This window comes from Oculina patagonica, chromosome 12, assembly GCF_052425735.1.
Source record: "Oculina patagonica isolate OP01 chromosome 12, crgOcupat, whole genome shotgun sequence".
Taxonomy (NCBI): Eukaryota; Metazoa; Cnidaria; class Anthozoa; order Scleractinia; family Oculinidae; genus Oculina; species Oculina patagonica.
The window spans coordinates 10,021,326-10,042,207 of record NC_135769.1 but is presented as its reverse complement, the minus strand read 5'-3'; the positions used below and the strand labels follow the sequence as shown (position 1 = coordinate 10,042,207).

At 38.0% G+C, this 20,882-nt stretch overlaps 1 protein-coding gene, 1 long non-coding RNA gene and 2 pseudogenes across 4 annotated transcripts; all 4 read left to right on the top strand.

Annotated features, from left to right (window-relative positions):
• The first annotated feature begins 206 nt into the window (after nucleotides 1-206).
• LOC144631999 (beta-1,4-N-acetylgalactosaminyltransferase 3-like) lies at nucleotides 207-14,917 on the top strand (annotated as a pseudogene). Its single transcript, XR_013566845.1, has 5 exons — nucleotides 207-1,554; nucleotides 2,053-2,193; nucleotides 12,062-12,582; nucleotides 14,107-14,251; nucleotides 14,744-14,917. The product of XR_013566845.1 is annotated as a beta-1,4-N-acetylgalactosaminyltransferase 3-like (transcript).
• On the top strand, nucleotides 5,084-5,947 carry LOC144632000 (uncharacterized). The gene is made up of 3 exons (XR_013566846.1): nucleotides 5,084-5,178; nucleotides 5,441-5,577; nucleotides 5,714-5,947. It is a non-coding gene; the product is annotated as an uncharacterized LOC144632000 (long non-coding RNA).
• Nucleotides 6,064-10,630, top strand: LOC144632089 (uncharacterized). The gene is made up of 4 exons (XM_078490690.1): nucleotides 6,064-6,205; nucleotides 6,618-6,757; nucleotides 7,182-8,175; nucleotides 8,702-10,630. The coding sequence occupies exons 1-4, from the start codon at nucleotides 6,064-6,066 to the stop codon at nucleotides 9,610-9,612; spliced, it is 2,187 nt and encodes a 728-aa protein (XP_078346816.1). The 3' UTR covers nucleotides 9,613-10,630.
• Nucleotides 14,918-17,973: 3,056 nt separating the features above from the next.
• LOC144633388 (plasminogen pseudogene) lies at nucleotides 17,974-20,501 on the top strand (annotated as a pseudogene). Its single transcript, XR_013567056.1, has 2 exons — nucleotides 17,974-18,672; nucleotides 20,233-20,501. The product of XR_013567056.1 is annotated as a plasminogen pseudogene (transcript).
• The last annotated feature ends 381 nt before the right edge of the window (nucleotides 20,502-20,882 follow it).

The following is a 20,882-nucleotide window of genomic DNA, read 5'->3' as shown; positions in this document are numbered from 1 at the left end:
GAAGTGAGTGAAGTCAAGTATTTGGCGCCCCATTTGGAAACAGCTTTAAAGGAATGCCAATATTAAAAACAAATAGTAAAGCAATACAATATGGTGGATACTAATCATCAACTTTAGCTTTTATTTAAATAAAGTGTTGTATTGCCTTCATCTTTTCCACCCAAGCAATTTCGTTTTTATTCGTTCGCTGATGTCAACAGTATACGTTCAGTTGTGGTTTCGTCCGTTTTACGTTTCTGTTCATTGATTAGTGGATTTCAAGTAGACGATCGCGAACAAAGATAAGCTTCCGTCTTGTTTCTGTTCGGGAGGAATATTTACGTTAGTCTTTCGAGAACTCAATCGTTCCCAAAATATCTTGCCTCGTTTAATTTTTCGTGGTTTCCAAGTTACACTGGCAGTGATGGCTCTTTGGCGCATTCCTCCTTTCAGACGACGATTATTTCGCAAGCGACGTTTAACTTTTGGCATAGTGGTAGGAGTCTTGCCTTTCATTGCATATTTATTGCTTTTCACTCCTGATGAACAAATAGTGATCGAATACCCACACTCGATGAACACTACGCCAGATTGCCCTTGTGCAAAAAGGCAACAAACCGAGTATAACATCGAGGAACAAGCCAGAAGTTTCGTCGCACCGACAGCAAGAACGTTCGTAGCTCAGCGAAGGGTCGTTCACAATTCCTCAATGTCCTTGGGACGTTTGAACGTTCATTTGTGGTCCGAAATATGTGGAACTAAAGTTGTTAATTTAAGAAACTGGCCTCACTTTCCTTACTTTCCAGACAAGCGTTCTTTTATTTCTGAATTTTATAAAACTCAAGTTCCTAATTCAATGAATAACGGAGAAAGGATTTTTGGATTTATCCATCCAGAAAGAAGCGGAAATTATAAGTTTGCCATCACATCAGATGATACATCAGAGTTATGGCTGAGTCCGAACCAAGATCCCGCTTCCAGCGAGATGATTGCGCGTGTTTATTCTCCTGATGGATCGGCTTGGACTGAAGAAGGAGACTACAATAAATATCCTGATCAAATATCAAAAGAAATCACTCTTCACGCCGGGAAGAAATATTACATCGAGTCATTGAGTAAACAAGGTTCTGGATTGGCCCATGTGGCTGTATATTGGTCTTATAGCTCTTCCAATTCACCATTTAAAATTATTTCTTCAGAGTATTTATCGAGTGTTTCTGAAAATAATCGCCGTGTAGCCATCCCTCTTCACGCGGGCAAACAATCCAACATTTTAATTCAAAGCAAGAGAAAACAATATCATTTTAATCGTCTTCCATTTGTAAACAGAAAAGAATATATTGACCAGATTCCAACTTGTCTTTATATTCCGAGCTTTTTGGTGCGAAAACAGCTTCAACGATATCAGGGCATTTTGCTGACAACTGAGTCACAAGTCTTCCCACAGGATGGCACAGACATGTTTAAAAGTACCTGGAAACATCAATATTCAAAGCCTAATCCAAGTGCTGATAAGAACATAGTTGAATCCGCCGTGAATAAGCTCATCAACTATTTCAAGTCTCTGCAAGCTAGGTAGGTCCTTCTCAAGTTACAGTAAAGGTCGTGTTCACACTTAGTGCCCGAGCACTGGTAGCTGAACACCGGCAAAAAAAACGTCGTGTTCAGACACAGAAAACCAAAGTACCCAAATACCATTAAGTGCCCGAGTACAAGGTTCGAATTATGGCCCGAATTATGGCGTGGGTACTTGAAAAAAAAGTGTGTTCACATAAGTGCCCAGCGAGAATCGTACTCGGGCACCGTGCCCAGCACCAAGAAAAAAAAAAAAAATAAAGAAAAAAAAGAAAAAAAAAAGGGGGAGAAAGAAAAAAAAAAATTCCCAAAAAAAAAAAACCGCCCCCCGCCACAACCGGGGCACGGAGCAGCGCGCTAACCATTAGGCCACTGCGCCTCCTAAACCAAGTGTGAACACAACCTTAACCTTACTATTCCTAAACAAAGAATTCAGAAGCGATGTAATTATATAATGTGAGTAACTTGGGTTTTTCTCTCATCATCGTAAATAAACAGGTTACTATCCCTACAGCGTGAACTGAAAGACATGTTTGGCAAAAGAACCTGGAGATATCAATGGGCAAAACCTAATCCACCTGTTGATAGGAACCTAGCTGAATCCGTCGTGAACAAGCTCATGAACTGTTTGGGTTCTGGGTAAGTTTGAAAACGCTGATGTAAGAAAACAATACTGTTGTTGTTACGTTGTTGTTGTTGTTGTTGTTGTTGCTGTTGTTTGCAAAGAGGTTAACCTGAGTGAGGGCATTACGTTTAGCAATCGAATACACAACTTTTTTTTTCATCGATTTTTTTTTATTGTCATGGCAATCAATATCGATTTAAGATTGATATCAATCAGTCATCGCTTGTTGTCAATTAACGGATCATCGATTGGCATACGCCAGGATAATATCGTAGAAAACAATTTTAAATGGACGAAATCTCGATAACATTATTATTTGATAGAATAAGAAACTATATAAAGCTCCCAGGCTACATAAAAACCGGAGGCTTCTCACTTTGACAACGCACATTTGAAACAAGACATATAAGCATTCACTGCAAAGTTTTTACTTGCAATAGTCAAACTGTCTTTAATTTAACATAGAGTCGACAAAGGTCTCACATAATACTGCACAGGCATAACCATACACAGTTAGGCCAATCAAAAAAAAGCTTTTTTATCCAGTTGAAATCCAACATTACCATCGAACCAATATAGAATTTAAATTAACCTTGCTTGTAAAAAATAAAAATAAACATAAGTAGTTTACTCGTAAAGTAGACTTAATTGTAGTTTTGAATTTTACATTGCGTGACATGGAGATATTGAGTGGACCCTTAAAGTGCTAGTACTTATTGTTGAATTGGATATTACGCAGAGACCGAAATAATTTTTTCAGAGGTAACAAATAATGTGCAATGTTTAATTAGAGAAAGTTCAAGCATTTTATCAACTACTTTATAAAATACCCAGTTAGAAAAAGCACCCCCAAAAGCCGTGTTTCTATAAATTTAGATTTACATGTTGGTAATCGCAATATATGTTTTTCTGTTGTTGTTGTTGTTTTACTCAGGTAGTTTCTTAAGAGACAGATTCTGAATTTTTCGAGAATCGTCCGACAGAAAGGGAATTTCAATTTTATTTTTATTTGCCCCAAATAAACCTTTTAGTAAACTATTTTCGAAAATGACATTAAACGGTTCAGTTTCCTTTAACTTTTTTTAAAATTAAGAAAAGTTAAAAATTCGAAAAGCAAATCCACCGTGGCGACCATTTTGGATGAAATTTAAGGTGTTTTCACGACACTCGTGTATACATACCAAACAACTACTCAGTATACCCTTTACACAGCTGTTTGGGTATCTCTTGAAGTTTATTTTCAGATATATTTTGTTTGAAAATATCACGTTTAAGAAAAGTTACGATCTTCGACAACCGACCCATTTCTAGAACATAAACGACAGGGCGAATATTAGCTAACTTCAAGATTGTCAAAAGCGGTCTGGTATATTGTTTTGGAGTTAAAAAACAACACCAAATTGAAGCTAAACCTTTCTTCTCTCTGTCTGAAAAATATTACTGGTGGCCCGTAAAAACTGTTCCGCTGAGAGAATTAACCATAAAGGCTGTTTTTCGCTCTGACTCTCTCTATTTATAGTAACTATTTGTGAATTTGTCCCGAAATATAATTCTTCCTAGTGGCTTTTGTACCGTAAAGATCCCGATTAATGCCACGAAAGAACTTGAACGTTTAAACGGGTTTTAAAATTCAGTGTGCATCGGTCTTGGTAGTTGCCCTAGTATGAAAGAACAGCTTTCGTTGCGGGATTAGTAATTAGGAAGATGTACGTTTCGGTCTCGACATTCTGTCTGGATGTGAACGGCGTGGTATAAATTAAATTAAAGGCAAATCACGCTTCTCATAGATAGAACAAAATAAAACATAATCCGACCCAATTTACTTAAAACATGTTCATGCTACAAAATCCTTACTTGTGAGAGCGTGATATGATGGATAAATTTATAGAAAAGAGCCACAACTAATCATGAAACAGGAAATATTATCTGTTTGTTTATTTCCGCTTCAAGTCCTTCAATAACTTGAGAATTAGTTAAGGCATTTGATACTGCGAAGCCGTCCTGCTTTCTTTTCACATCGGTCAAAAGAATGATCATTTATGCTAAAAAAAAAGTTGAATCGATCGATTTTATATGAAGAAAAAGAAAGTGACAAAATCCTTCGATACAACGATTTTCCGTAAACATATTCATCACGCAAAATTTGTCATTCACAAACATCGTCTTCATTTCCTCGACTTTAATTTAAATACTTCATTTTCGGACACGAGATGATTATAAAGCTTTAACACGTACCTTAATTCTTCCGCAGTGTATAAAATGAAAAGGACCCGCTTCTCGCCGATTAATAATTAGAGAGAAGGGACTTTTACACCTAAAAGTTTTTTGTGTTGCGTGACAAAAACGCCAAAATACATGCATAGTTAATTAGATTCAGGAAAACAGTACGCAATGTTTTTACGCTGTGGTCACATTTCGCAGAATTTTTACTCTTTTTTGTGATCTACTTGTGAATGTTTTTTAACAACAAATACTTTTCGATATTATTTCTCGCTGGCTGCTGTCTCGAATTGGTGAGTGGGGATTGTGGATCAAGCCTTGATAACCCAACTAACATCAAATGTGTTACTTTACGCGAGTGCACGAAGGAAGTCTACAGTCACCTAGTTTTTTGCAAAGTTAGCGACGACAGCGAGATTGATACTGAATGGAAGTTATTGCTTGCAAGAGCAGGTAATGTGCAAAATTCGATGTATAATGAGACTCATTTTTACAATATTTCACACTAACAATAATTCCGCCGGCAACAACAAGGAAATAATACCAAGTTTGTTGTTGTTTAGGTGTATTTGAAGTTGATGAATCTCACCAAGCAATGAACATATGCCCTCGTCATCGGGACTTGTTTGGTGTGCGCTGGAGGTCTTCTAAGACAAACTGCACCATACCAGATGAAATAGCCTCCCACAAATCAAAAGCGAAAGGCCTTTGTGGTTTACGGAGAAAGCAGTCACAATTTGTCTACCACAGAACCCAAAAGCTTATTCCAGTAGGGTCCAGTGAGTACCATGATGTTTTAAAGAAAACCATATATACGTACTAATTCAGTGGTGTTGTTTTAAAGTTAACCATATACACGTGCTAATTCAGTGGTTCAGTTGACCTGTTGACGGTTTAATTAAAATCCGGACAACAGACGATACAGCGCCTGATCATTGTAGTCCAGTCTTAACTCCTGTCACCCTGGCAATGTTATTATCACACCAATAGGAGAATTTAAATATCCGTTATATATCTAAAATTGTTTTTGTACTCTATTAGAAATTTGCAAGCGATGTAAAGAGCATCTCACAGGAAGTTTGAGCATTGACGCAAGCTTTCAAAGTTTTCACGATCAGCCAGAGCTAGTGACACCAAATGTGATAGAGGAGCCCACTCCAAAGTCTTTAACAATTAAGGTAAGAATTTGAACAAACGGAATAATCATGCCTAACAGAATGATAGTTGTTATCTTAAGGCCATTTTCAGTGACACATTAATATATCAACCATGATAATAAAAAGAGGAGCTTAACGCGGTTTTCTTTCTTTGCAGGCACGTAAAGAAGTCTCAAGCTCGTCATCTGATGAATTAACCGAAGGCATCAGGGGCATTAAAATTACTGACGAGAGCTACTTACTTTCCTCTGATGCTGGAAGCGAGGTGTCATCAACAACCGATGCGAGTGGGGCCTCTTCTGACGATTGCGCTCGCCGTCAGAAATTAAACGTGTTCTTAGAGGAGTGTGGAATCCAACCACTTGGAAGGGCGTGGCTTGCATGGCGTGAAATTAGCGAGAGAACAAAAAAGAGATATCTGAAGCAGACATCAGAGATCGTGTTCTCAGTGCTTAGGGTAATTTCTTCAGAAAACTCTCCTAATCTGTGGAAAGAACTGCAATCTTCATGCATTGTGAACGATATGCTGGGCATAAGTCAAACAACTCTTCCCTCCGAGGTGGCCTACTTGGAAGCTCTTGCGGAGGCGTACAAATTGGCGAAGAGCTGGGATACCCGCCGACAAGTATTGTCTACCATGGCTGGTGTGGCAAGTTTTAAGTCTATTTCAGAATATATCCCAGGGCTCACACGATACCGTTTTACTATGGCTAACCTGCATGGCCTTCAGCATGGCCGGGGCGCCCAAGTCCCAAAGAAGAGCACTCCACATTTTCGAATAGACAGACAGCAGCTTGACCACTTTCTAAGTTTCATCACGAGCCCACATTTAATTCAGGATCTGCCTTTTGGGGAGAAGCACTTACAGCTGTCGAATGGGAAAGTGCTAACAGTGCCGAACGTAATCCGCACTATGATTCCCAATCGAATTGTGTTGCAGTATAAGCGTTTTTGCGCCGAAAGCAATTTCAAGCCATTTAGCGATAGCACTATGCTTCGAGTGTTATCCGAATGCAGTGCATAAGTGCGAAAGTCGCTACAGGGTCTCGATTATTTAGCAGCTGATGGTTCACGCGCCTTTGATACCCTGGCAGAGATAATAGAGGTAGTCTCCTCCAAAGCAGATGGGGGCAAAAAGTGGGCAGATGAGATGCGAGAGACTCTAAAAGAGGGAAAATTTTATTTGAAAGGAGATTATAAGGTAAGGTTTGGCCTAGTCAGTTCCGGACTCTTTCTAGTAAGGGCGAGCGAAAAAGCGAACTTTTCCCAACCTCGCATCTTCGCTCACCACCAACTATCGATAGCCTGGAATAGACTATTTTCCAGGTAAATACACATCTCATACATATATGTTTGGATTTATCAAAACCAGGTCAAGGAAATTTTCACCGTTTTAAGTGCAAATCGCTGTAAACGCGTTTTTTCTCGCCAGAATCTCCAAACTCGATGATATAAAAACTAAAGGGAATGTCAGTCTTTTTTTCTCTTCTCCTCTCTCTTCTCTACCTTTCAGCGCTGTATTTCTTTTTTCCCTTTCCTGTTGCGTTTTAAGCCAATTCCCGCAGTAACGTACTTTTTCAAGAATACTGACGTCAGACATATATATATCCATTGTTTGACTGTAGGTTCATGTTAATGATCAGGCACATGTGGCAGACCATTGTACTGTGTTCGCTTTGAGTGACAAATCTGATGCAGACTTCAGAAAGGAGTGTGACCACAGTCACGACGAGGTATGTGACCAATGTGAGGCCCTCAGTGCTGCAATAGAAGATGTCAAGAAAGTTGTTCAGAATGCTGCTTTTGATTCAATTGACGACAAAGAGGAGTATTTATACCTGTGTCACACCGCTGCGCATGCAATACAAGCGTGGAAATGCCACCAGTTAAGATCCGTCCGTCAAGACCAGGCTCGCCTAGATGTAATTGAAAGTTTAAATGAAGAAAGAGTGTTTATAGTGAGTGATTGGGCGATGAAATTTCTTCCACAAATGTTTCGAGAATCCCAGCAAGATTGGTTTGGTAAAAGGGGGATATCTTGGCATATCTCTGTTGTGTTTCGTCGCCTAAGTGGTGTTCTACAGTCACAAGCGTTTGTTCATGTAATCCAATCTTGTTCACAAGAAAGCCACGCTGCTGTGATGATAATGCAGCACGTTCTGCAAACGCTGAAAAGTGAACACCCAGAGGTAACCCAGGCATTCTTCCGCCAAGATAATGCCGGGTGTTACCACTGCTCCAACACAGTCTCGTCTCTAGCACAAATGGAAAGGGAGGTTGGCATCAAAGTTATAGGCGTGGATTTCAGCGATCCTCAGGGTGGCAAGGGGCCAGCTGACAGGCTTGCTGCCACCTGCAAATGCCACATCAGAATTCATATTAACGAGGGTCACAATGTAACAACCGCACAAGAAATGAAAGAAGCTTTGCTCTCACATGGAGGAATTGCAGGCGTAAGAGTAGCTGTAATACCTTGTATAGAGGAGCCCTCGGTGCTGGAGCAGAAGATACCTGGGATAAACAAGCTTAACAATTTTGCATTCACTGACGATGGGCTCCTGGTCTATCGCGCTTACGGCATTGGGCCAGGTAAAAGCCTCAGTTTGCACACCGACTCAGGTAAATGGTTTACATAGTTCGTATTATTATTTAAAGAACAAGGACGGCAGCAATCATTTTACATTTATTCTGTAACAAATTAGATACACATTTACGGCACTGTGGACAGTCGTTTTTCACCCTTGTGTAAACACGTGTTCTTACGCAGGGACCGCGCAAGAAAAATTTGAGGTGGGGGGGGGGGGGGTGGCTGAAGGTCGAACCCTGGAGTGACTCAACTTAGGGGAGTCGGTTGGAGGACAGGGGCATGCTCCCCCGGGAAAAAAATAAAAAAAATAACGCTACTCACTGACCTTCAGGGTCAGCATTAACTTTTTTTTATGTTAGTAACTGCTGTTACTTTCGTCCTTCACAAACTAAATCAATAATATGGCTTCCAGAAACAAAATATTTTCAGTGATTTTTCGTTTGTTTTTTATTCATTATATTTTTTTTCTGTTACTGTAAAAAAGTGGGGGGGGGGGGGAAGCCCCCTAGCCCCTCCCTTTGAGCGGTCCCTGTTACGTTTGCTGTTCTTTGTTGACAGGCGCTGTTACATCCATCTCCACTCCATTTTCTGCTGGTGACTTCAAAGAAGTGGCGCAGAAGCCAGTTAATACGCAAACCCATTGCTCTACATCTGAGGCGGCCGAAAATGTCCAGGAGTCAGATTCAGAAGGATCTGGAGAAGCTGCTGTGTTTTCCTGCCCGCAAGAGGGGTGTGTTCGCGTTTTTCAGCGACTTTCCTCGCTTGAAAAACATCTTTCACTTGAATCTTGCACCAAAACACTGGAGAGACAGTCTTTATCAGACATCGCTAAGATAACGTATGCTTCTCTGCTGCAAGAAGGCGCGGCACCAATTCCAAGTACGTGTCCCACGTCTACTGAACACCGCGTTGTTTCCTCGTCTATTCTTTCAGAAGGTTGGGCCCTTAGAGCCCCCAAAAAATCCTACAGATTTAATACAAAACAGAAGGAATATTTGGAGGCCAAGTTCAATGTTGGTCAAGTTACTGGAAGAAAAGTGAATCCCGATGTTGTCGCTAAAGACATGCGACGCGCAAGAGACGAGGGCGGAGAGAAACTTTTTTCTAGTTCCGAATTCCTAACGTTCCAACAAGTCACTTCGTTCTTTTCCCGTCTTGCTGCAAAAAGGCGACAGCAATTAGCCACTGAAGAAGACGTATGTGCAGCAACAGAAGAGGAAAACTTTTGTACGGCAAGAGAATCTGTTCTGTCGTCCTTAGATCTGCAACATCCGATAACATATGACCAATTCAACATTTGTGCATTGGTCCGGGAGAGCAAGCTCAATAAGTTAAAAGTTGCTATGCTTCAAGTAATTTGCGAAGCTCTCAATTTGGAAACACCTGTACCAGCCGTCAAGAGAAAAGCTCCTTACACAGCTTTGCTGGTTGATGCCGTAAGCAAGTGTTCCTGTAGCGACACTGGTTGAGTTGACGTCATCCATGTCATGATTGTTATCATAATAGTCGTCCCTAGAAATTAACTGTTTTGTTGTGTTATATGACACTGTGTCATCTGACAAGATTTAGTAGAATACGTGTTTGCATATTATGAGGCCCGAAGTATTACTTTTTCAAACCTATTTTATACCCCACCTGTTTCTCCACGGATCTGCCTATTTTTATGCCTTATTTTTATCGAGAAGGTGGTGGTGAGAGTGGAGGGTGATCGCCTTTTGTATGAATTTTACCAACTGGTGCACCCTCTCATTGGGAGATTAAAATGTAATTTAGATTCCAATCGCTTTGCCCCGCCGCACCTCCCCTGAGGGAAGTTTGTAGGGTGATCAGACGCAAGGGAAATTACCGTGACTGGGGCTGTGTCACGTAATTGCATTCCGTGAGTTTGCGCGCGAACAAACGGTTGGTAACAATATCACACACCAGGTGCTGTTTATAGAAATGTTATATAGTGCAGAATCGTTTCACTTGTTAAAACGTCGAGTTTGGAAACATTTCTGCCGCCCAGTTGATCATTTCTAGCGGTTGTTTAGTTTGGTTGGTTAGGAACATTGTAGACATTTATGTAAGTATATTGTGTGTACATTTAAGAAGTAATATTTATAATTTATGATCACAAACAAGCCGCAGTTTCGTTACTATTTATGTTAACACCGAGGTTATCTTTGCAACTATCGTGATGGTTAATTCAGTTATTTTTAAACAGCAAAGGTTCAGGACGAGACAAATGCAAATATTAGCCGTCACGAAACTGGAAGTTTTAAATTCGTTTGAGTCACTTCCAGTAGGGTCAGCAATGTTCAAATAAATACGTTCCCCCTTAAAGAAAATAATGTTAAACATTAATAGATTTAAGCACATAAAAGGTGATTTTAACATCACACAACCGTAGTTTTGCACAATAAGACAACCTGAACTATCATTGAAGGGACGCAAATGTTTACTTTTCTCTTTTCCTTCTGTAAACACGCCGACGGTTTGATTTATTCCCGGGTAGTTTTTCTGTGATTTAATAAAGATAAAGAAATACTTACGCTCCCATCATTAAGGACTTTATACCATGAACATGTTTTAAGTAAATTGGGTCGGATTATGTTTTATTTTGTTCTATCTATGAGAAGCGTGATTTGCCTTTAATTTAATTTATACCACGCCGTTCACATCCAGACAGAATGTCGAGACCGAAACGTACATCTTCCTAATTACTAATCCCGCAACGAAAGCTGTTCTTTCATGCTAGGGCAACTACCAAGACCGATGCACACTGAATTTTAAAACCTGTTTAAACGTTCAAGTTCTTTCGTGGCATTAATCGGGATCTTTACGGTACAAAAGCCGCTAGGAAGAATTATATTTCGGGACAAATTCACAAATAGTTACTATAAATAGAGAGAGTCAGAGCGAAAAACAGCCTTTATGGTTAATTCTCTCAGCGGAACAGTTTTTACGGGCCACCAGTAATATTTTTCAGACAGAGAGAAGAAAGGTTTAGCTTCAATTTGGTGTTGTTTTTTAACTCCAAAACAATATACCAGACCGCTTTTGACAATCTTGAAGTTAGCTAATATTCGCCCTGTCGTTTATGTTCTAGAAATGGGTCGGTTGTCGAAGATCGTAACTTTTCTTAAACGTGATATTTTCAAACAAAATATATCTGAAAATAAACTTCAAGAGATACCCAAACAGCTGTGTAAAGGGTATACTGAGTAGTTGTTTGGTATGTATACACGAGTGTCGTGAAAACACCTTAAATTTCATCCAAAATGGTCGCCACGGTGGATGTGCTTTTCGAATTTTTAACTTTTCTTAATTTTAAAAAAAGTTAAAGGAAACTGAACCGTTTAATGTCATTTTTGAAAATAGTTTACTAAAAGGTTTATTTGGGGCAAATAAAAATAAAATTGAAATTCCCTTTCTGTCGGACGATTCTCGAAAAATTCAGAATCTGTCTCTTAAAGGACTGAGAAAACCTTTTCCCGTTCAGGTATCTTTATAATCAGTCGTGAAAGTTTGGGAGTACTCGAAAAAGCTGTGAAAATACTATTCTCCGACTTGTGCTTCCACAGCATTTTCCGTTGTCCTAAATTCACAGGAAATGCTTTCAATTTCAAACATTGAGACAACAATTTTTACACTGTCCATTTGTTACCCAACAGATTTTTTGATGTTTTCGGATTTTTTTGGACAAGGTCCAACTGCTTAAAGACCTTTAGTTACTTATCGGAATCACAGTTGTGTTCATTAGGGCTGTCCATAATTCATATTGTAGTTAGATCGTAGGCAGTTTACTGGCTTAATATGAAGAGTGTCGCAAGGAGAGTTCAATGTATCATAGTCTATTGTTTTAGCCACTTTCAGATCTTGACCACTTAAGATACTTTGCTTTATTGTAGTTAAACCTGTTCTTGTTCTTTTAAGGAAATACTTCTTAAAGAAAATTCACAAAGTGATTCGCAAGCCAGACCCCAAGTATGGCGATCGCTTTCTGGTGAACCTTGAACTCGGCTTGGAAAATACAAGTCAATCATATCGGCTGTCAGAACACGTGTATCTTAAAAAACGAAATGACACCTTGTGCCTTCCTGAGGGAATCAACTGGAATAGCAGCGCCACGGTGTACTTCATTCTCCCTGTCAAGGATCAAGGAAAATGGGTGCATCATTTTATCAATCAGCTCACTGATGCCAGCTTATTAACTGGTGATACGAACTTTCACGTCATAATTGTTGATTTTCAAAGTAAAGATATCGATATGAAGAAGGCGTTTAACACAACCCTTCTTCAGAAATAGACATACCGTTGTCTCATTAACAGGTAAATTCTACAAGACCCTCGCTTTAAACAAGGCCACTAAACTTGTCCCAAATGCGCATGACATAATCTTCCTATTTGATTTGCATATTGATGTGCCAGCAGACATCATGGACAGCGTTCGTATGGTAAGTAATCTTTCCCCCCCCCCCTTTTCCCCCTAAAAAAAAAAAAAAATTAATTAAAAAAACCATTCTAAATGTTCCACGAGACCTTTTAAACAGAGCAAAGGTTAACTCGAAATGCCTATTCAAATGATTTAATATAGATACAGTTGAATCCCGAAAACTCGAACCCTCAATAACTCGAACCTCCCGCTAACTCGAACCTTTTTCGATTCCCCTTCAGGTCATTGTCTTACTAATTTTACTCTCGACAACTCTAACCCCCGATACCTCGAACCTTATCGGGATTCAACTGTAGTTACAATAGTATACAGGCATAACAGAAAAGATTCTAAAAGCGCGTCGAAAAAAATGTTTATTATATAATTAAGTTGTGAAATTTCTAAAACTAAAAATCTTGCTAGGACTAGCACGTATTGTTCTCATGTTCCTTTTAGTCTTTCCTCGCTGCGTCTTTTTTCTTTTATACCTGTATTTTTCTTCTCTCTATTTTTTGTATATCTTAAGTCGATATTGTGCAGTGAAAATACATTAAATTAAATAAAAGATAGTGAAAGGCTCCGGGGACCTAGAATCCTCTGCCTACTGCACTGTCGTTCTCTGTAGGGCCCCAGACACAAGGCCTTCCAGGCGATTGAAAACAGCTTTCCGTCCCTTTGTATTTTCCTTCGATCATTTGATGATTCTGATAGGCCAAACATAACCCAAAATGGTATGTGAGAACAACAATGCTTTTTTGGTGTCAAGTAGACGTACAGTGTAATACAAGTCTTGAAACACTTTCGTCGATTACTCATTTTTGTCTTCCTCTAATTACAATGTTGGGTTATACAGTTTCAACCTACTCACAATATTTCAATGTTGTTACTTGCTTTTTGTATTTTACTTCTTTTAATAATGGTCTTATCCTTAATAAAATTAACTGGATGCTAATAAGCACTTGCCTGGTCTGGGTACTCTTCTCACAATTTACCTATCAGCTTGTACTAAGTTTACGTCATGCGTTGCTTATGACGTCAATGGGACGTCATTGTCCTGCACTGCTCGTCCCCGTCGTCTTCATACAGCGCAGGGAGAGATGGGAACCGAGATAGGGAGCGCAAGGTGAGGTGGGAAGGGAGAAGACATCATCACCTGCTCCCCCAACTCGCGTGCTTCTCCCTTTGCCGCGTGCTATATGAAGACGACTGGGGACGAATCAGGTCCTGCAAGTTCATTACCTCGTTGATTGGCGAATGATTGCTATGTGAAGAAAGGCTTCTTTAAAATTTCTCTTTCATCGTGGCTGTCGACTTTTAACATAATGATTACTTTCCGTTCCACGGAACAAAAAGGCAATTTTGGTACTGTTTTGCAAAGGACACTGAAGGACATAAAATTTTGTTATCAAGCAACCGACTTGTATTGCACGAGCCAACTTTGGTTACAAATAAGAAAATTTCATTCTTATTAACGAGTGTGTAAAACACATACTAATGTAGACAAAAGAATGCTCATCGTCATAATTTTACTTATTCTTCCCCTCAGAACACCATAGCTGGTCGAATGGCTTATTTCCCTATAGTTGGTCGCCTGGAATGTGGAAGTTCCTCTGTGGAACGCGAAGGCTTTTGGGAAAAGAATGGCTATGGAATTTTGTCGATTTACAAATCAGACTGGGACAAATTTGGTGGTAAGTTTAGGATTTGGGCAAATTTTCGCCTAAAAAAGTGGGATTTTTTTACAAATACATTACAATACACGACCTATCTTACCTTACCAACATACACAAATATTTAAATAGCAGACAGAACATTTAAGACTAAAGTAAGACGAGATATAAAATGAAAAAAATGAGAAAAAAAAAAAAAAAAAAAAAAGAGCTAACACCCTGTTTGACTAGGACCCAGTTTGCGGATTTGGGATTTGGGTCACTGAGACTAGAAATCACAACAAAATAATTGGGACTGGGACTGGGATTTGGGCAAAAAATAGGAAAATATTTGGGCAAAATCTGGCACAGGAAATGAGATTTGCACCTCCGCGCCCAAATAGTGACCCCTAAAGGGCTTAAAACCAGACGGTTTTATGCACTGTATCCTAGCTACTATAGACCGCAACCGGCGGGGTCTCCTTTATCCTACGTGGTTCTGTTCTTATTAAATTTCTCTTTTAACTCCGCCAGGAATGAACACGGAAGAATTCAAATACAACTGGGGCGGGGAAGACTGGGATCTACTTGACCGAGTGCTGATGTTACCTTTGGAAGTGGAACGAATTAGGCATCCAGGCCTCTATCATCATTATCACAACAAACAAAATATGTGGGATTAGAGTTTCATAATCCGGGTTACCGCCGCCGGAAAAAATTGCCAGCATCTAGTTTCGCATTTGATTTCGGTTTATTATAAACTGTTTTATAGGTAAACAACCCTAACTCAGCTACAAAGCTCGTTCTAAATCCGGTTTCTTATGGACTAGTTGTTTTCTTTTGCTTTTTCCCTGACTAAGACAAGACTAAATAATCTCCCCAAACCGATCGTTAGACTGAATAATCCTTATACTGGTGGAAAGAAATATATAAAAGTTAAGTACAAACAAAAAGAAATACTCTAAAAACTACGCATTTGCCATTAAGACGATTGATCAAACAAGACGATTTTAGCAAGCTTCTTTTTTGTCAATAAATTAAAAGAATTTTATAGTTTTTGGCCGGCCACTATGTAAAGGGAACGCGAAAAGGGCGTCATCTACGATGAGCTATAGGCTAAGTTGATTTCAACAAAATAAAAGCAAATAACTTACAATAAAGTCGTCGTTTTACTTTTTCGCGTTCAAACAACACTTGGGCTACACTTCGCGCTATAACACCAAATACAAATCAGTTTAGCATCCAGGACTTCACGGTTCAAAGCTTGGTTACCCATGCGAGTGTTGTGTACCTTCGTAACCTTTGTCGATTTTTTTTTATGCATTTCTTTTTTTTATCGTTCAGCAATTTTTCAATTTCTTGCTTGGTTTAAAGGAGAATCGACGAGCCATATTTTTACTTCGCTGTGTGCAAGACCCATCAGTGAACTTGGTTTTGTTCTTGGAATCCGAAAATCGTGCATGACGCGCGCAACCTACAGATTATTGAAGATAGTGAATAATCTGTAGTAGCTGTCTGACTGGGTGAGCCGATTGACAAGTTAACCATTCAGCGATAACATAGTTTTTTTCGCGACAGAAATTCTGCTTTGGCGCTCTCACGCCTGAAAAATACAGCTAAATTGTGAAACCGCAGTGCAAATGTAATATTTAAAGAAAAAAAACCTCAATTTCTTTGCCTTTACACTGTGATAAACACGTCATTTCATTTTCATTTCGCTCCTGAGATGACTGAAAGAACCTGAGCCACGTGCACAGCCGAGAGTTCTATTCGCCATAAGGAAAACGGGAAATAATTTGTGGAACACATTCAAAATACGAATAAACTGCAAACTTAAAAAAATTTATCCAGTGCAATGCAGTAACCAATAACCCCCCTTACCCCCCCCCCCCCCTTTACATCAATAGTGTTAATAAACACAAACTACTTAAAAAGCTAAACAAATACCCTCCACTGATTGGCGATGAAATCTAACACGTTTTCAAATACTGACTCTATACCTCGTTTATACACAAGCACCCTTACAAGTTATAACCCAGAGTCAGGTTACGTAATCCACTAGAGAATAATACAATTATATATAAAAAAGAAAAAAATAGAGAGAGAAAAAAAAAAATATAACATAAAAAAAAAAAAATTTAATATAAAAAAAAAAAAAAAAAATATAAAAAAATGCATTTTTTAATTAAAAAAAAAAAAAAAAAAAAAAAAAAAAAAAAACCCCCCGCCCCCCCCCCCCCCACCGGCAAACACAAAAAAAAAAAAAAAAAAAAACCACACACAAAAAAAAAAAAAAAAAAAAAAAAAAAAAAAAAAAAAAAAAAAAAAAAAAATATTTATAAAAAAAAAAAAAAAAAAAATTAAAAAAAAATATTTTTTCTTCTCAAAAAAAAAACCCCCCCCCCCCCCCCCCCCCCCCCTAATAAAAATTTAACACACAAAAAAAAATACATTTCTCCGCGCAACCATGTAATATCCTCTATGACATAATGGGCGCTCGAGTACAATTAAAATCACAGTAAAAAGAAGGTAAGCTGTTATAATACGACAACACCCAGCACTCGATCTTAAAACAATAATGCAAAATAGCAGGAAAACATGTATTCAAGATGAGATGATATTTTAGATAAATAGTTTATTCAAAATCACAACAAGCAACTGATAGCTGAATTCAGTGTGTTATGTACATTTGGATTAATGTCAAAGGGTTAGGGTTAAAAAATTCCTAACTATATCATAATAAAAAAAACTATTATATTCAAAAAAACTCTAGTTATTTCAAGTTTAAAACCTTGGAATATTCATAAAAAAAAATCAGTATTTGGTGAGAGCGAAACAAGGGTGATTTTATTCAATCTGCGAAATAGTCACTATGCAATTAGTTACTATTGCACACTGATTGCATTGTTTTCTTTTGTTTAGTTTTGGCTATTTTACTCTAATTGTTAGATATTGTTTCTTTGGTTAAATAAAACACGAAACAAAGTAAATCAGTTCGGTTCTTATTTAAATAAATTTTGATTGAATAAAAGGAATTGGATGCAAAGTAAAGCCGACTGCTTCGCACCTCTGAGCTGAATTGGATCATTTTTGTATAAAGTGCGAACGCAGTTTTACCAAATTCATTTCATCAATTGGAAGCCATGTTGCTCGTTTTCGTTGTAGCTGCTGTGCTTTGTGTCGCTTCCCTTACTGAAGGTATGGTGTTATTCCTGTGTTTCTTACAACATTACATTGAGTAAATTGTTAACTTGGTGTGGTGTTACAGATGCATTTGTCCGAACCTTTTACACATCAAGGTTCTTCGTCAAATTTTTCATTATAATTGCCTTTTTATTTGAAAACGCGGGTCCTTTTTCTCTTTACTTAAAAACCTCATTAATAATTCATAAAAAACGATGTGGGTCTTGCCGCTCTCGTCTTCCCACCCATCGTGTACTCATCGGGATGCGTTCATAAGTCCGTCCTCGCTGCCCTATCACTCTCATATAAACATTACTTATTTCGTGTTTCCTCTGGTAGTAATAAGGAGATGCCGATACAATTCTATTTGCATATCAAGTTACGTTTTTGCTCGCAGCGATGCATCATTTAAAATGAATGCCGCTTCGCTTAAAACAGTAAGCATTACAAAATTTGCAGCATTTTCTACTCAAAGTACACTGTATTAATTTGTTTCGACTGATAAATAGAGATAAAATAGATTTACGACGGCTTTGTAAAATTCGCTATCTGTATGGAAAATTTTGCATGGTATTGTTTCGCGTAAGCAACATTTTGTGTAGAAAGAAATTCAACGTACTCGTAACTAATCCTGAATGTGAATGGCTTACAGACCAAATATTGACCATGGGTGTGTACATAAAGGCTAATATACGCAAATGAACGTCCATTTTCGAACAAGGGAATTAGTGATTCCTCTGTATTAGGTGGCAAGTACGATGTAAAGAGCATTTTTTTAAATACTTACAATGATGGGAATGGATCCAATCAAAAGGGTTTATTCAGGTCACATGAATGCGCTGTCAGGGTGTAAATCCCAAAACAGAATAGGCATTTTGTCGGACCGATTAATTACATCGGCTTACTGTTTTAAATCGTTAAAGTAATGAAAAAAAAATCATATTCATTTTTCAAATCTGGTACAATATGCACTGTCTCACCTTTTGGCTCACTTTTTGAGGTTCTAGGTTGAACTTGGCAAGATTTTAATTTCAAAAGAGATTTATTGTGTGGCATGTCAATTTTGTTTTCTTCCATGTTAGGATGTGGTACCCGTACCGTTAGAACCCGTGTAGTTGGTGGTGTTAATGCCTCTCCTCATTCATGGCCCTGGCAGATCAGTCTTAGGGTTAACGGACGGCATATTTGTGGAGGCTCGCTGTTCAAATCCAACTGGGTAATAACCGCTGCCCACTGTGTTGACCGTAACTCAAACCCCAGTGGATACACGGTTGTTGTTGGTGAGTAAAACAACATAAAACTGTTCGTTATTTAAACTGCAGTTTTTACAAGGATTTCCAGCCCTTAAAAAAAACTTCGTTATAGGGCGATCTATGCTGACGTCATTGTTTACATTTTGCCTCATCAGCATACGACTTTGCAAAGAGAAGGCATCATGCCACATACAAAGTGACTCCAGATATTTAACGAGCTTGTGAAACGTAATTATTGGTAAAATTTTCAGCTTTTTGTGCGCAATATTCAAGGAGAAATAAGCGTGAAAATCTGCTGCAAAACTTATGGGCCGGGTGACAAAACCACTAATGAGCCCATACATTTTTTTGTAAAATATGTAATGTTTAATAAATGAGCAGCAGTGTTTTATCAAATTTAAAACACGAGGCGCAGCCGAGTGTTTTAGACTTGATAAAACACGAACTGCGAATTTATTGAACGACTTAAAAATCTTCTGATGTAGATCAACTCATTCTTGCACTAATATTTAAAATTGGGGTTATTTTGGCCTAGAAAATTGGACGTAAAGTTAAGCCGTGTCTTTATCAGATATAAAGTCACTCATTAAATATTAATTTCTTTTGTATTGTCTTTATGAATTATTAATGAGTTTTTTTAAAGTTTTCAAACATGTGTCACAGAAAAAAAGTATTTGATACATCGGACTCAAATTTATAGCGAAAGTTAATCGTTCCATGTAATATTCTAAATTGATGTTTCTGTAGCTCGATCAGAAAGTGAAGCACTTATGCTAATGAGGTAAATATTGTAAACAAATTATTCCACTATAAGGGTGTTTATAAAACAAACAAAATAATGCATGGTTGCTTGGAGATATTAAATTAATCTTCTCGTGTTTAACATAATATCTTGAAGATAAATTTTTTCCCCTTTTCATGTATAAAGGTAGATTTCCACTGATGCGTAATTTTTTACTTGTGTTGAAAAAATTTAGAGTCAATGTATGAACGACTTGCGTACACGTTAACACAAATCGTTCATATACCGGTATTCTCTTTTTTTTTTTTTCACGCACGTAAACATAGCCTTTAAATTTTTTTCACGCACGTTAACGCACGTTAAATATTATGCGTCAGAAGAAATCCATAACTTCTCTAAACCAAACTGAATAAAAATTAATGAATTACAATTCCTTGGACAATTTAATTTGCTTGTAGCGATTTCTATTTCGAAATATACCCGAATTGTAATGACTTTTTTAACTGAGGTGATATGACGCGGGTTTTATTGGAAATTCGCGAATCTGATTGGTTTCTCCATTGTTTCCTTTTCGCGGATATAACACAAACGCCTGTGCTTTGTTCTTAAGAGGGAAATTATTTATGATTCTTGGCTTAAAACTACCTTAAATTGTTGAGTGTCTGCTAAGACGTCTGACATCGTTGACTACTTGCTCTTTGAAACCTCGCTCTATACTCCTTGGTAAGTTTGACAAAGGCGACAACATACAATATTACAAACGTACAACAAGGGCACTCAAAAAAATTATGAAAAGAGTAATACCAAAGTGTTAAAACTCTTGTCTTGCTTTGTGTTGTTTTTAGGTGCTCATACTAGAACTGGGACTACTGCTGTTCAACAATCGCTCAGAGTCAAAAAGATCATTAAACATGCTGGATTCAGCATGAGGAACTTGAGAAACGACATCGCTCTTTTGGAGTTGGAACGACCTGCTACGCTTAGCGACAAAGTGAACCTGGTCTGCTTGCCACAGAAGGGAACTAAAATAGCGGCGGGCACGAGATGTTATATCACAGACTATTTTTATGTTATTTTACTGTTTTCTTTTTCATTTCATCTTTTCTCATCTTAGTTTATTAGTTCATTTCATGTTATGTAATTTTCATGTGGATATCAGAGGGAAAGAGGGGAAGGTTTCTTAAAAAATATTCTCAAATAAAAATTTAAACAACGCTTTATAGATCGAGAATTCTATTATATTAGGAAACTAACATTTCGGTACGCATTAATTTTAGATTGTTCTTCGTTATCATTGGCTTGATTTTACATATTATTTTCAGTTTCCCATGGTCCCTGACTATTATAGTTTTTAGAAAGGCCATTGGAAATACTCGCACTGTTAAAATAAGTATGACCTCATTAGTCCGGCGGCTTAGCTCGAAATTTTAGTTGAATTGTGCACTTTTTGATACAAGCATGAAACTTGGCACAATGAAAGTGGTCACCAACAGAA

Coding starts and splice junctions, on each gene's coding strand:
- LOC144632089 (XM_078490690.1), top strand. CDS start 6,064: ATGCATTGTGAACGATATGCTGGGCATAAGTCAAACAACTCTTCCCTC. Junction 6,758..7,181: donor ATTTGAAAGGAGATTATAAG/GTAAGGTTTGGC, acceptor GTTTGACTGTAG/GTTCATGTTAATGATCAGGC. Junction 8,176..8,701: donor CAGTTTGCACACCGACTCAG/GTAAATGGTTTA, acceptor CTTTGTTGACAG/GCGCTGTTACATCCATCTCC.